General features: G+C 33.3%; 2 protein-coding genes across 2 annotated transcripts in view; one reads left to right on the forward strand and one right to left on the reverse strand.

Moving 5' to 3' along the window:
• Nucleotides 1-17,487, forward strand: part of LOC118275815 (RNA helicase aquarius) — a 78,466-nt gene that overhangs the window by 27,970 nt on the left and 33,009 nt on the right. The window contains exons 7-9 of the mRNA XM_050695417.1: nucleotides 15,679-15,792; nucleotides 17,141-17,244; nucleotides 17,320-17,431. Of these exons, the coding sequence (XP_050551374.1) occupies nucleotides 15,679-15,792; nucleotides 17,141-17,244; nucleotides 17,320-17,431 (330 nt within the window). The remainder of the gene's footprint in view (nucleotides 1-15,678; nucleotides 15,793-17,140; nucleotides 17,245-17,319; nucleotides 17,432-17,487) is intronic.
• LOC118275819 (G-protein coupled receptor Mth2) lies at nucleotides 581-14,193 on the reverse strand. Its single transcript, XM_035593908.2, has 8 exons — nucleotides 13,739-14,193; nucleotides 9,263-9,448; nucleotides 8,387-8,502; nucleotides 8,109-8,187; nucleotides 7,778-7,941; nucleotides 7,366-7,504; nucleotides 7,122-7,211; nucleotides 581-2,415 (listed from the first exon to the last, which is right to left on the reverse strand). The coding sequence occupies exons 1-8, from the start codon at nucleotides 13,999-14,001 to the stop codon at nucleotides 2,205-2,207; spliced, it is 1,248 nt and encodes a 415-aa protein (XP_035449801.2). The 5' UTR covers nucleotides 14,002-14,193; the 3' UTR covers nucleotides 581-2,204.

Here is a 17,487-nt window from a genome sequence, read left to right on the forward strand (position 1 = left end):
GTGATAGGCGTGGGACTTCTAACCCGTTAAGGCTGAGTAATACATCTAATTTTATCGACAAAAAAAATAATATGGGGGGTTGAACCCCTAATTGAAAATATTGAAAAATAGTGATTTTTTCGGTAAAAATAAATCACAAATGATTTTTTTTCTCACCAAAACATTATCAAACATATGAAAAAAGTAATGAATTAGTTAGCCAAGGTTATTAGCTACCGTTTGTCGTTTTTTTTTGTTTCTACGATGCATACAACCTTTGATATCAAAAAAGTAAAAAAAATATTAAAATAGCCATAATTTTTAAGGGGAGGGGATTCGACCCCTTCGACCCCCGACTTTTGTCGATAAAATTAGATGTAGTACTCAGCCTTAACGGGTTAGAAGTCTCACCCCTATCACATTGTATAATATTATACTAGCTGTAGATAAAAATCGATCGCCCAAGTCATCCCATATCCTGTCTGTATACCTATCAAAATCCGTTCATTCGTTTCAGCGTGATTGACGGACAAACGTTGAAACATCCAAACAGACTTTTACATTTATAATATTATTTAGTTATGGTTAAATAAAAAACAGATTACGGTGGTCATATTTTTAATACATTAACATTACATTTGTTATAATGAACGATGTGCATGAGTCATATTTATGATTTATGTCACTGGAAAATAGCAAGTTTATAGATAAGTAAGTAAATAAAGTTAAACATCCGTAGGATACTAAACGAGAAATAAATTGTAGGTATAATTTTACGCCCATTTTTTTTTATACAGTTACGGAAGTCACACCTCACATGTAACGAAGTCTGTATTTTATTACCTACAGTTCTTGGTATTTTTATATAAATTTTATTAATCGCGCTTGCAGTATTAAAATAATCACACAAATACATGTTTACAATTTTATGCAACTAAAAACTAAACTATTTACAACTTAAATAAATTAATACCTTATTATTATTATATGTATGTAGTTTAAAAAACTAGCAAAAACATTCTTTTAATTGTAATGTTTCTCATCACTGAAAATTGATAATGACGACACCCCGGCGACACGCGTCAGCGCGCATAATCGTAGTATCGATACTACTATACTTTTTCCTGAATTTTCTTTCCTTTCAAACCTCACAAAGCCCGAAACCTTTCCAACGAAAGAAAAACCGTGGAAATCGGTTCGTGCGTTCTGGAGTTATAGCGTCAGAAAGGAAAACACGACTTATTTTTATATGTAGATATACAACAATATTATAGATGTACTACAATACAATACCTGAATTACGTGCAATTATTATAATTGCACGTAATTCAGGTTTCTTGTTTTCATTACATACTAATGAAGTTTATTACAGAAACAGATTACAGTCTATTTTGTTGTATTCTGGACTAGTTTATTAACGCGCTGTTACTCCTATACTTATATGTATATATGTACTACAATTATCCATGATTTTTTTTTTAATTTAAAAAAAATATTACCTTTATTTCGATTTATTATCATGTACCTACCTAAATACTTACTGCCCTATTATCTTATTTTACATTTGTACAAAAGCTGTATAAAATTAATTTAAAAATAAACACTGCACTCACATAATTTAACTTAGGTAATCAAGCCTTGTAGGCTTCTCTATACGTGCCAAAGAAAGCGTTTTTGAACACTCTCGATCAATACACAAGCACGTTGATCATAAGTAACGTTAATTCTTTTTGATATTTTTTATTTAATACTTCATACACATAGACAGGACCCCAGTTCAGGGCGACTAGGCCTGTCTCGAAAGCCCAGTCCTCTACCATCCTACGCCGCTTATCGGTGATCCGGGAATCCCAAGCCAAGATCCTGGCATTGAAGTCCCCGAGGATAAGTACGAGTATGTTAAGTTGAGTCATGCTATGATTTATTATTGTTTACATTGTTATTTCTATATTAACTGTGACATTTTTTTTAACGTCGACCTACACTAGGATTTTTTTTGTCGTGTCACGTGGGAATCGAACCAAGCGACCCGCGACGTTGCGCACTTGCCCAGCAGTCCAGCTGCCCAGGCAGAGCGCCAAAAATTAACAAATATTTTTTATAGTCAAGTGCACTTTAAAAATTAGCCTACGTGTCTACGTTATAAACGTTCATATACTAATTTGCCAAGCGATCGAAATGCGACTAGTCTCAGTCTACCTTTTCGACTAAGAGCCGAAAAGGTTTTATAGGACTGTCCTGTCATTCATTGGGACATCTGTGTGTTGAACCACGTTTTCTTCGTCATCTTTCGTTGCCAAGTACTTCTCAACGAAGTTTGATATACAGTCCAGCCAGCCATGTTGGTACATCACTTTCACTACTCGTTTGCGGAACACAACCAACAGCAAAAATATTAGTATTCCTTGTAGCGTGTTGATGATATCCAATATTGTCCTGAAAATGTTTCAAATCTGTTAATTTTCTTTATTTGTTTGATAGGGTATACCTTTCAGGTGGTCCCATGGTCTCCAGGTCAAGATCTGATGATGGGATTCCAGGGAAACCGATAGGAACTTTTAAATGTGGTAGGGGCAACTAGTGCGTTTGTTTATTTTTTATTAAGTATTTAAAACCACTACAATTTGGTTAAAGTATGGAGTCAGACAGTAGAGAGAAAGACAGTCGGGGAACTTCTCGAAGATTTACAGTAATGGCCCGGTGTTTAGCCTAGAATCTAACTTTACACCTAAATGGAGTGTGATTATCATTAGGGGTCTGATGATGAAGTGGTACGATAGCTGAGGGAACTCCTCGACGGTTAACAATAGCTACCTGGTGTTCTGGCTTGAATAATTGGCTTTGATGAAAATTTTGCTTTGCATCCATGTGGGTTATAGGTACCGGTACCGATAGATACCGGGTCAGTATACTTATTCTAGTTCTAAACTAAAAAGTAAATAAGAAAAACCGGCTTCTTAAAATAATAACTATTATACGTACTAATAAGATATGGTAGCAGACTAAGAATTTTTTAAAGAATTTTTCAAGTTGTTTTCACGTATCATCACATTTAGAATCTAATTGTAACTGCGGGGATACAATTTAAAAATATTTAATATGAATTGATAATTTACGTGATAATGAAACAACGAGTTTTATTTTTTGTAAATATGTGCAGATGTGCACGTTGTAGGTAGACGTTAAGTTGACGTCGGCTTTATAGTCTCAGTCGAGTACATTTGCAGTATACCTAAAATAAATAAAGTATGCAGGTAAGAAAATAAAGATTAACTCAGTACGGAGACAAGCTGTTATTATAAATAAATAAATACATTTTATTTAGCTTCGTCATGAAACCATTTCTTTTCTTTGCTCGGCTCTGAACATATCAAATTTTTAGTCTCTGTACTAAATAAATCTTTATTTTCATACCAACATATGTTAATATATATACCATATAAAGTAGCTTGGTGACTGAATTATATCAAATATTATTACAATTTGTGGTTAACATTCATTATATTATTGTTAACTTTTGCTTTACGTCACACGGCATTGATAAACTTGTCAAACACTTCAAAATTAATAAAACAAACAATTACTACATTTTCCTTGATTTTACTCATTTATTTCATCGTATAGGTCATTATTAATTCTTGTAATAATAAATTGTTTCAGCGTAAGTCATGTACTGTGACAATAAATTAGTACTTTACTCAATACTTATTGCAAACTGTCAAAATCGTCACGATTCTTTAAATGTAACAAAATGTGTCTCGTGACGTCATGTATTTAGCGTCAAATAGCACACATTTTTTGTCTAAAGTGGCTAGAAAATATCGAGAGTTTAAGTATATCATAAAATCAATTAAGTCTGCTTATTGTTTTATATTTTAATGTATTGAAGCGTCGAAACAATTTATTTTTGATTAAGAAAGGTAGGTACCCAATTTATACAAAAAATCTGTATATAAATATGTTGTACTAACTGTTATTTTAAGCGAACTAGGTACAGTCATTATGTAATATTTAAGATGAGAAAACTGACCAGACACTGTGTACTTGCTTAATCTTATCAGTAGCGCATTTTCCTTAGATGCTATCATACTGTACGTAGGGAATTGTTTACTTAGATCATAATTCGTTTAAAGGTGAGTATAGACTACAACCTTTACTTGTAACAGAACAACAAGCCGCTCCATTGTATGTTTCAGTCCTATATTTGTTTTACAAACTAAAATGCTTTGGAAACTGAGCTTTTGCCTGTATTGTACCATTCACAAGAACGTTACATTACACAAAAATGTTCAAAATGAAAATGTTGTAGTCTATAATCACCTTTAAAGTATCAGTTTTTTATCCACGGCATCTGTTATCAAATTTTCTTGGAAAAATATTGTAGTTGCTCTGCATCACTAAGTGTGCATTTAGATCACGATAACAATTTACACATTTATCTTGCGCAAATAAACGCGTGCCTTCTGGTGTTTCCTTTATTGACTTTTCCACTCATAGCCTAAAGAAGTAGATGATTTTTACTCGATGCTTACGTAAGACCGAGAGAATATGAATGCATAGGTCCATTATACCTTGATGAGGTAAGTTGGACGCAAACGTTATTGTTATGAGCTCATAATTATTATGACTAGATTTCTTAATTATGCCGATTCTTAATCCGCAACTTAATTTATGTTTTACATCACCTCAGGACAATAAATGGTAATGAGCGAAAATTGCATCAATAACAGAATGATCATTTCATAAGCATCATTTATAAAATAAAGTCGGATGAACATTCAAAAAAAGGATTCAGAAGTATTTTCATATGACTTGCTAAATGCCAGCTTATATTTTTTTCCTTGATTATCGTAAGTACTACTTCCCTAATGACAATCCTACCTCACCTCCAAGTTCTCACAAATAGAAATCATCAATGCCAAACACAAGGCAACTGCTGTTGATTCTCGAGTTCTCTCACCTGTCTTTCATCATCAAATCGACACCAGGTATGGAGTACAAAATATTGTAGTGCTTATTTAACAATAAAAAAATAACATCGGTCGTTCGATGACAATTTTCGAAAGTTCCTTTCAATTTCTTGGAATGCCATCATCAAATCCTGACTATGAAAATATGACCACCTCGACAGTATATCCGTTCGCAAGTTATATACAGGGTGACTTTGAATTCGACGTATTCCTCTCGGGAGGTGATAGTACAACTAATTTCCTACAAAATTAGCCCTGAGGTCCTTGGGCGGAAAGTGGCTAGTTTCTGAGATATTCAACATTTTTGGTTTTGGTAAAAAAATCCAGAATTGATTACAAAAACATCAATAAATAAAAAAATACTGGTTGGATTTTAGTAGTTTTAGTTTTAATTAGTTGCCAATACATCAGTTATAATTTATTAATACTAATAATGGCAGAAATATCATTCGTTTTAAAATAGCAAGTAAAGTCTTATCGAAATTTGTTTTGTGTCACTGATATGGTCAATAGAAAACTAGGTTTATTTAAAAAAAAATATATGACACTAAGCGTACAAACTATTAGAAAAACTTTCTTAGTTTATTAGCTACCCAATTAACAACATTCTCAAAAATAAATGAATTAATTGATGATAAGTAGAGTGTAAAGAGAAAAGGGCAATTTTACAAACGTCTTTATTTGCAAAAATTTGTTCAAAGTAACCTTCCCTACGACGAATACATGCCCGAACACGCTTCCTTATCTCTATGACGGTCACTCTTGGACTGAATATGCGTCTAATTTCGTCATTATCTTCAAATATGTTTTGGTGAAGAATTTCGATACACGGCCTATTCCGTCTGTATAAACAAGGGACTTTATGTAAAAATCAACCGGCGTTAGGTTCTGGTCATTGTGCATGCCATGTAGTCATGTAGTGGGACCGCCCTGTCAATCCAACGCCTGAAAACCGATGTATCCAACCACTGCCGTACAGTAGTTCGATAGTGCACTAAACAATCGTCGTGTTCGAATAAACTCATAATCTTGTTTCTAAATTCAAATTTAAAACAATGATCCTAGCTCATTCCTTAAAAATTAATCTTATTTCTCACCATTTAAATTATTGGGTAAAAAGTAGAGCCCAATCAAGTCATTACTAATGATACCTATCGACCCATTTGAATCAAAACCGTATCCGTGGACCTGTTGGTTTTGCTTTTTTAGATTTCGTTGACTTTTTTGGGGCTAATAATGGATATTGTGATAGTTTGATCAGAGCACTATCGATCCACTGTGCGGCAATGGTAGGATGTCTCGGTTCCCAAGTGTTATATTGACAGGGCGGTCCCACTACATGACTACATGGCATGCACAATGACCAGAACCTAACACCGGTTGATTTTTACATAAAGTCCCTAGTTTATACAGACGGAATAGGCCGTGTATCGAAATTCTTCACCAAAACATATTTGAAGATAATGACGAAATTAGACGCATATTCAGTCCAAGAGTGACCGTCATAGAGATAAGGAAGTGTGTTCGGGCATGTATTCGTCGTAGGGAAGGTTACTTCGATCAAATTTTTGCTAATAAAGATGTTTGTGAAATTGCCCTTTTCTCTTTACACTCTACTTATCATCAATTAATTCATTTATTTTTGAGAATGTTGTAAATAATTTTATGTTTCTGGGTAGCTAATAAACCAAGGAAGTTTTTCTAATAGTTTGTACGCTTAGTGTCATATATTATTTTTGAAATAAATCCAGTTTTCTATCGACCAAATTAGTGACACAAAACAAAATTTGATAGGAAATTACTTGCTATTTTAAAACGAATGATATTTGTGCCATTATTAGTATTTATAAATGATAACTGATGTATTGGCAACTGATTAAAACCAAAACTTCTAAAATCCAACCAGTATTTTTTACCCGACTGTTTATTTATTGATGTTTTTGTAATCAATTCTGGATTTTTTTACCAAAACCAAAAATGTTGAATATCTCAGAAACTAGCCACTTTCCGCCCAAGGACCTCAGGGCTAATTTTGTAGGAAATTAGTTGTACTATCACCCCCGAGAGGAATACGTCGAATTCAAAGTCACCCTGTATATTTTTAATTCAACCTGCATTTAGTAGAGTTATACCTACTTCCTCATTTTTTAAGTCTGTAAAATAGATACTAACCAAATAATGTGTTTCGGTGCTAATGAGCTAATCATTTCGAAAACCCAAGGTAGACCCATCAGCACGATAAGTTGCACGGTCATCCCGAGCCTGGAAAAAAGTACATAATAGGTAAATTATAATTATATTATTGATATTATTAGAGCTGTAAGTACTATAAGTATCTATTTTCATCGCTTTTATAGTTGTTTTGCTCCATTGGATATACAAATGTTGGCAATAATGAAACAAATGTAATATTTACTTGTATTTCACCGCTCTTTTAATACTGGATGATACAGGTATCCGCCATATTAGAAACGATGTGTAGACGAAAATACAAAAGTTGATCACCAAGAGTAGGAACATGATGCTGTACATGTAGTACCATTGTTGATGTTTATCTGCAAACATAAATAATTTTAATAAGATTGTATTTGTACTGCAGTCTCTACAATAAAAGACCGACCGACACCGGACATATAACTTCTCTATTAAGAGTACCCACGGGTGGTGTTGATTGCTTAGCAAATTACCATCAGGTCTCCCGGGTGCCTGTTTGCCATCCTACGTCATAAAAAATCGGTTCTTAAGGCCCTTAATTTGTAGTTAAGCGTACCTGTATAGACGGTACAGATGAATATACTGATAAAAAAATATACCAATATAATACTTACTAAAGAACCAGCAGTGATTCAATCCGATTCCAGGTTTCTGATGTTTACCCGGATAAAAGTTCACGATTGCCATGCATGCAGTCAGGACTATTGGGCAGCCCCATGCATATAACATATAAAACTTAAAGTGTTTCCAGCCATGGTCCATTGATATCGCAGGTCGTCTACAACAAAAGTAAAAACTTAAGTTGGGTATACTTAGGTTAGGTATTAAAATTAGATTATCATTCCGAATAAAATATGATTCACATGAAAGAAATATGTATTTTAGCTTTGGTAACACGACAATTAGGTACAAATGTAATAGTCGAAAAAAATAATAGTTTCTGACCTTGTGTTTATCAGGACCTGTATTGATATCGCGTTCGACCAGAAAAACGCAGCAATTAAAAAGAAGTAAGCCAGAAAACCTAAAAAAAAATAATATATTATTAGGTACTGCACCGTATCGCATTTCGATGACATTGTGCCTATATATGTAACATATGTAAATGCATTTATAGGCATATAGGTACTATGACTGGTAAATAATATGAGGGAATATATATAGGTAGATACCTAACATATATACTAAAATATAAATTAGGAAAATAACATCATTATATTTACCTCGGGTTGCACACCAGCCCATATCATAATAAGTCATAAGTTTCATAATGACGAGTATTCCTAGGCCAATAGCGAGACTAATGCAAAAGTTTATAATACTTTTACCTTGAACATCTCTGCAAAAAAGGATATTATTTAGTACACGAATCAGTAGAGGTTTGTTTAGGTTTTGAATTCAAAACTTTCGTTATATGTAGTTACATTCTTAAAAAACAGTAATCCTTGCCAGTGTAGTCTATTATCAGTAAACTGACGAGTCCTTCTGACTCGAAGAGACTTGTACAACTTTTCTCCATTAATGTACGTGAGTAAACCGTGCTTTTTAGTTAATTTAGTATGTCTCACGATAGTTATTATAAAAATAAAATAGTACGAGTTTTTATTACGTAAAACAGCCCTCAATTCTTGTTTTGAAGTCTAAACTATCAGCTTAGTAAATCTTTTATATCCTTAATATTAGAGATTTGAAATCGCTACGACAGAAAGGCATTTTATTGTGTAAGTTGTAATATTTAGAGCTCAACTAGGTTTATAATTAAGTATACCATCTTATGATTTTACATCGTAAACTTGACTTATTCCGTCAACTTGTGATTACGAAACTCGCGAGTTAGCAGCGCCTTCCTATTTTACTTAATTTTGTTATAGTCAACTCCCTTGAACATGAAACTAACGCATTTATCACAGTTAACATTAAAAACATTTCATAAAAATATGGGTATATTGCATTTCATGAAACGATTCTGTTGCTAACTATGCATAAATACTTTAGATTCATGTTTGACCGAGTTGACAACAGCAAAATTTTGTAAAATAAAAAGGGGCCAACTTTCGACTTTCTTACCACACGAGTTGACGTATAAGTTTTGTACTAACCTAAGTTCAGGTAGCAAGCTATAAACAAATATGGTCATCACCAGGAATATAATGGAGATTATCATAGTATAGCCGAGAATCCTATCATCAATGATCTCCTCTTCTTCATCAGCGCATACTATCGCCACCGCCTTGGTTTTAGTCAGATTGACATCTTTTATTGTTGTATAGTTCCCTAAACAGTACCTGTAAATAAAATAAAATCAATTAATACGATCATTCAATACTTTGTTACTTATACGTGTGGTTATTTCTTTAATTTGGAAATGTTGGTTAATAGGCTAATAACCTACTGTACACATGACAGTACACATAATTTACGCCAGCTATTATTATCGGTATACAATTGGCAATTATACATTTTAAGTCAATATGTATGTATATAAAAATGAATGCTTGTCTGTATATCCCTTATATAAGAATTGTAAACTATGCATTTGATCATGTGATGATTGATTACACTAGTTTACACGGTTTTCATACCCCAGCTGAAAGTTGTTATTTTATTTTGTACTTAGGCAGAACTACCCAGAAAAAATAATAAAAAAATTCGGTCACGTCTGGTTTAAAAAATATTTATTAAATTAAAGAGAAATACAATTTTTTTGAATTAATACCAAACAAATTAAAAATGAGTAATTTTTGCTTTCTTTTTATAGTTATTTGAATCAGTTTCTCTTATGATGGACCAACAGTAATCCCCTAACATATTTTCATCCCAAAATCCTTGATGTCGTTCTTCGAAAATCCTTAAATCTTGGTGGAAACGTTCACCCTGTTCGTCACTCATACTTCCTAAGTTTTCAAGGAAAAAATTCAGATGAGAGTGTAGAAAATGAATCTTCAATGACATGTTTACTCCCATATCCTGAAATTTTTTCAATAAATTGTTAACAATTTCACCTTCTCTTTGGAAAAATTCTGAGTAAACTTTGCTTCTATTTCTGAAAAACGTAACTTTTGTGTCTGGTAGTAACAAGTTCCATTGTGGATGTGGTAGATCTTTCGAATGTAAAATCGGCTTAGTAACAGACGGAACTTCGGCATATATAATAATTGCCTTATTTTTTTTATTATATCCCAATGTCTTCGTAACACAAAAGTAACAATCATTTTCATGATTACTAGGTTCTCTCCATAGCATTGGTGAACCAAATGGAAGGTAAACTTTTTCTCCCGATGACCACTGGAGTAAGTTGATTCTACAGCTTTCGCAAAACACGTGAGGTACCCACTTTTTATCTTGATTTGCAACAGGAAATCCAAAATAATGAAGATATGCATTTTTTAACGAATATACAATAGGTCTTCTCTTTTTTGAAAATATAAACTGTCCACAAACATAACAAAAACGATCAGGATTTTGTTTGCACTTTCTACTAGACATTTTAAATCAATCCGAAGCAAGATAACTGTCGTTTGAAGCGAACGAATAAACAATAAATGTCGTCACCATGTCGGGTAGTTAAAAAAAAACATTTTACTGTAGGAAAAAATTAAGACGTGATAAAATATTTCTGCTAAGACTTTTAGGTTTAAGGAAGGTAGATTAACATATTTACATACATTTGTTTCGGGGTATAAATAAAAAGTTAAATTTTGTAAACTAGTGTTATTATTAGACCTATCGATTAGCAAAGATGTGAGAGAGCCCACCAGCTTCTTAGTTGATAGGTACTACCAATTTTCAATAGATGGCGCGAGTTGGCATAGCAACGTGCATACGCACGTGTATGGTTGGTGGATATGTATTTTTATTATTTATATAAACGATACATTTTAACGTATTTTATACGTCACCAAATTGAATGTATAACGTATAATAATTTCAACGGAGTATATTTTCTTATTTCCTACATAGGCGTGTTTTTTTTTTCTCTTTCTTGAATAGCAACCGAGGCGTGTTTTTAGTAGTCTGGTTATCAGTTACTGAACTTTTTTTGTGAAACATACATAACGGGAGGTGATATTTTCGCAAATGCAGCTAGCTATTTGTGGACTTGAACAATACCGTGCCATACTGTTGAACACTTTATCATAATAATTCATTCTTTGTTTTATTCGACCTTGTCTGCTCAAGTGATGTTTACTATTCAATCTCTGATAGCTAAGAAAAATTCTACGTTAAACTTCATTTTACATTGTGATTATAAATACAGTGTAGTCCCTTTAGTACGACTTCGCATATAGCGACCAACCGTTTTTAGCGACGAAAGTTTAGGCATTTGTTTGGTTTTAGTATAAACTTGCATTAATAGACATTCGTTTATTACGACTCCGCTTACAACGACCGAATTTCACACATAATTGTCCGGTTACAACGACAAAACGACGAGCGTTGCCGTGTTTACAAATAATTCATAGAAAATAATGAAATAAATGATTAGCTATCTCAACTATCGCCCCGCGCGACGCCTCTGATTGGAAATTGACTGTTTATTTTATGGCAGTACGTATTTGTAGGTAAATCCAAGTGACGCGATAAAACGCGAATAAAACCAGAAATAAACAAAAATTACAGACCATTTGCATTAAATGTAAAGTTGTTAGAATAGATTTACACTTCCATATAAGAAAGCGGTACATTATGTACGTACATTACACATCCTTACATAATTTGAATAATTAATAAATAACTATTTTAATTAAAATGAGTTTTTTTATCTGCTCATCACCTAAACGGGCATTTAACTGTAATATCTGTTATATAAAAAAAACTTTTTTCTGTTCGTTTAATACGACTTCCGGTTAGTACGACGTAATGTCACCGGTCCCTTGGTAGTCGTTATAACCGGATTCTACTGTACATTTTTAATGTACTTTATAATTCATTAGGCATAATAATTATATAGTTTTACTGGATACCGTTTTATGCTTTTTACCTGATACCCATATAATTACTAATAAATAGATTCATCATTAATTTTCATGTAAAATTTTACATTGATATATCCCGTTATTTGTTTTTGATTTAGTTAGAGAAAAATTTTGATTATTTTATAGATACATCGTATTATTTTTACTACTGTCTTTTACTAGTCAAATTCAATACTTTTATTGAAATGTCAAAAATGATACCTTCTTTTTTGTAATATGTATGAAATACAAACTTAAGGAAGTCATAATCTTTCTGCGTCAAATGGTATACTTTTGGTATATACTTATGGTATATATACCTAGTAAAAATACACAAATTAAGAATATATATCGTAAAAACAAACAATAAAAGTCTGACTACTTTTGGAACATTTTTGCATTAACTGCCCTACTATTTTACTTTTTACTACTTTTTATATTTAAATAGATAAATTAGAAAAACAAAGCATACATAATTAAACTAAATCAATCCTTTAAAATATCTTAACATTACAGAGTAAATTGCTTAAATATTTGCGTTTTATCGTTGGTAATTTGGAAATAAATTGAAATTATTTTCGTAACTGCATAACTCGGACTGAATAAAAAGTATGTACAAGTGTACAATTCATTAAAAATTGTATTGCCATAAGTTACACGCCGCAGCGTATCCGATTTGACCAATCCATAAATTACTGTACTGAGGGGCAAGTTCTACAATGTCCATAATCCAGTCGATGCCCATAGTCCAATGGTCACGAAATTGTAAACAACTTACATATTAGGTTTTGATGAATAATTTTGTTTAGAACTAATGGCACCGACTTCTAACCTACCAGATAGTACTTATAGTCATTTTATACCTTTTAGTTTTAACTTTTTGTTTTAGATAATGCTTTTTTTGTTTTTTTTTTAGTAGTAGTTTTCCTCAGTCACGGTTCCTAATACAACATACAAATTCACAATGAAATCAAATTAGTACCAATACAAACCAAATCTGGTTTAATGGTGCAAAAATATGTTAAACATAAATTCCGTAACCATGGCAGCCACGTGGTCGATGCTAAGGTCGATCTTGTTGATTTGTGTACATTAATTAGTCGTGACACAACGACTAGTTTTAATTTCGTCTCGGAGTCGTTACATTGGAAAAACGCACGATCGATAATATACTTTTAATTAAAATGCATTATTTACTTTATTATTTCATATATAAAATCTTTTACATGCAAAATGTTAACCGCTAGACGCTGCGCTTATGAATTAAATTGGTAAACGAATTGTAACCAGCTGTCTGACAACTGCTGCTGTCGCGTACGCATTTTGCCCGCGAAAAATATTTTTTTTTTATTAAAATTATTTTGCTTCAGACAAGTAGGTATGTGAATTAACGGTCTTGTTGTCAGGGAAGAGGATTTATTTTTACACAGGCCCCCTATCATTTTATCTATATTTCTATTTCTTATTTCTTTAGATGTTTTCATCAAAGGTACATTCATTTCATACATAACCTATAAACTATGTATTTAATATAAATATAAATATGAGTATATAGTAATGTTATTGATTTTGTACCGTTCTATTTAAATAAATAATAACAGTTATGTTGTTGTCACTTACGAGTTAGCGTCGACTGTTTCATCGTCTAAATCTTCTCCTAAGTGTAGTTTCAGTTGGTCTTTATCATTGAGATAATAATTTTTTATGAACCTTATCGTCACTTTACACTTTAACGGTATTGGTTCTGTGACATTAGATTTTGGTTCCCAGCACACATCCTTTCTCATGAGTAGAACTTGTCCTGGTGGACAACACTTGCTTTCGGCAACAACATAGTCAACTAGGACAACGAAGAATAATGTTAGAATATAATTTAACCCCATTTCGATTTTGTTATTTTACCACACTTGTACTATCCACATAATACACAAAATACTGTAGATATTAATTACTAGTTAAACTTTACAAATAAACGCAACGTTATAAGAAGAAATTTTATATTTTGCGGTCGTACAGCCGCACCGTGCCCTAGCGCCACACTCAACAGCTGGTGGCTGACTGGCAACGAAAACATGTTCATTCACGCACTGCTGTCTTAAATATATCGTTATTTCCTGACCTCTTCCATTAATAATTTTCTTCGGTGTATAGACAGACGTCAAGCCGGGCAATCTCGGCCCTAAAAAAAAATGTTAATTGGTCTCGTCCCCTAGTTCAATCTGCACCCGGGAGGGGGGGGGGCATTTTCATACAAACGAAACCTCGTCCACATTCGTCCCCTAGTCAAAAAATAAATTTTGGTACAGTCGACTACAAAAGTTTAAAAGACACTACGAGGTGTTTTTTTAATTTATTTAATAACTAACTTTTGCTGTAAAAAAAAAACTATTTTATCTACCAGTTTATCCGCGTAGAATAATGAATTCTGACAGCATTTGGCCATACAAATATTTTTATTTTACTGTGGAGGACTAAGGGGAAGGCCTTCACTGCTAACAGCCGTTCATGCAAAGCTTATATTCACGTAGCTTGGTATTACACTGAAGTAACACCACATACAAATTATATGGAGGGTATTTTCAATGAATAGTATGGAATTGGGGTAGACATTTTTTTTTAGCAACTGTAGGTATTTTGGGTGCCGAGTGGAAAATTGTGGAATTGTGCCCAGTATATAGCAATAGGCTCACCCCCAATTACATGGGACTTACAAATGGTGAAAAGTGGGTGTACATTGTATAGCGGCATTACGTGTCGTAAAGTGCACCTCTGCCTACCCCTTCGGGGATAAAAGGCGTGAAGTTGTGTGTGTGTGCGTGGAAAATAAAATTTTCCTGATAATAAAAATCCACACTCGGATCTCAAAGGAAAAGATGACACCCTAGTTAAACATAAATTATCGGGGGCCGAGGGTCCGAGAGTGGACTAACTACATGTTCATGAATTTTTCGGATTTTTTTTTATGAAGCATGCCGGTAATCGAGCAGACGTATTACCTGATGGTAAGCAATCGCCGCCGCCCATGGACACTTGAAACACCAGAGGCGTTACAAGTGCGTTGCCGGCTTTTTGGGAGTTAGGAATTTAAGGGTTGTTGTTCGGGAATCGGGGATGGGGAAGATTGGGAAGGGGGGAATTGGGCTCACTCACACAACGAAACACAACGCAAGCGTTGTTTCACGTCGGTTTTCTGTGAGGCCGTGGTATCACTCCGGTCGAGCCCTCCCACACTCAAAATTCATGAACATGTAGTTTTGTGTCATGCGTCACCTCGCTCGACTATGCAGGATCACCTATACAATATTATAGCTAGGTCTATGGTGGCCTTAATGCTCAAACCTTCTCCATGTGAGAAGCGGCTTTTAGTCGGCAGTGGCCACTTATAGGCTGTTGATGTGTGAATATTTAAAGAGAGCTCCGATACAACAATTATTGTTATATTCTGAATGACCCGAAATAATGATAATTTACCACTCGACCCTCGTCGATACTTCTAAACCTCATACTATCCTATATATGTATGTATATTCATATTAAGAAAAATGTATTGTTTGTTTCAGCTCTTAAACATGCTCAAATTTTATGCAAGATTCGAAATAAGTGATGAAACAGGAGATCCTATGACAGATAGAGACATGACTTTACAACATTATTCCAGAATAACTTCACTTCAGGTATGTATTAAAATATATAAATGTAAAACAATATTTAAGACATAAACTTTTCATTGAATCGTCAACAGAATATGACAATTTGAATCACCAAAAATATGCACAAATAAATATATCCTAGAGAACAACAACTCGGATTTTGGCATTTAAACTATTTTCCTCTAGAAAACGAAATAGAATAACGAATCCGCCAAAATTTGTATAAAAATAAGCAAATAGAATAAATTATTGTGTAACAAACTTTTGCCCGCGGCGCGTGGAATAGTGACTTCTGCCAGCATTTGAGATTTAGACTTATTGTCTTCTAAGATCTGTATCAAACATCATCCTAACAGTACCCTTGTAATAGTACCCTTGGTACGCGTTCGGCGCTATGATTGACCGGCTCGAATAAACCAACCAATCCAAGCGCTCTCGTTTCGATTACTTTAAACGTAAAGCAAACTCGTGCTAAGGGTACTGACTCGATTCAGTAGGTACTCAAGTTTTCTATATCGTTTTCCTTTTTTAGTTTTCAAACTATAATTGTGCCAGACATTTATATTGTTTAAGTCGTTTAATAGATTCCCCTACCCACACACACACCAGCACCCGCATCCGTACTCGCACCCACACCCACACACCTACAACTATACCGATACCTTACCCTTACGTCCTCATTATGTCCCTAAATATAATTACAGCGTAAGGTACGCTCAGGTTGAAGGTAACCTAACATTCGACAAATTTATTTTTGCGATTGGTACAGTTGTCATCTTTGGGAACGACTACTTACTTAGGGATCGACCCGCACAATTAAGTTTGTTTTTTAGTGTACACTTGTACAGTACACTTTCGAGATAAAAAGTACCCAATGTTGTGCCCAGGATTTTCATAAATAATTATACCAAGTTTTATCATTATCGGCCCGGTAGATTTTACATGATGCGTGAACATACAGACAGACGAAACTTTTTAAATCTCATTTTTGGCTTTAGTGTCTTTCTAATAACAGCCCTGCTATTTTTTGTTTAATATTTTCAATGTACAGAATTAACACTTTTACAGTTTTATTATAATATGTATAGATTTTATTGGTTCTTATAATTCCTTGTGACATTATGAGAACTCAATGATTCATTTATATATACAGATAAATATAAATGAATCATTTCATTACTATATACATAATTATAAGATTTATATTAAAGTTTTAGTAATGATCATTCACAATTATTCAAAAAATATTTTTGCAATGATAAAAAAACAAACTGTTTCTATGAATTTTGAGTGAGACAGCTAGTTTTAGTACCTAAGTTAAATTATTACTAATTTATTCCTGTTAAATTATTGTTTACATTTTTTATTTCAGAAAGCAGCATTTTCTAAATTCCCGGATCTGCGTTTATTTGCCCTTGCAAATGTTGCTAGCGTTGACACCCGAGAGTCATTGCAGAAACATTTTGGTAATTTAAGGTAAAACATTCATAGTGCATAATAATATTTGAATATAATTGTGTTTATTGACTGCAATAATTGTTATATTTTTAGTGAAAATGCACTTCGCGCTATCGCTACGTATTTGAATCTCGTACCACCTGAAGGAAAAGAAAATGAAGCTCCTTGGCATCGATTAGACAAACCGTTCTTAAAGGAGTTATTGGTAAGAAAAGAAAAATATTACAAGATTTTTATACGCTCCTTACGTTAGAAATAATG

Source organism: Spodoptera frugiperda, chromosome 8 (genome assembly GCF_023101765.2).
Source record: "Spodoptera frugiperda isolate SF20-4 chromosome 8, AGI-APGP_CSIRO_Sfru_2.0, whole genome shotgun sequence".
NCBI classification, from domain to species: domain Eukaryota; kingdom Metazoa; phylum Arthropoda; class Insecta; order Lepidoptera; family Noctuidae; genus Spodoptera; species Spodoptera frugiperda.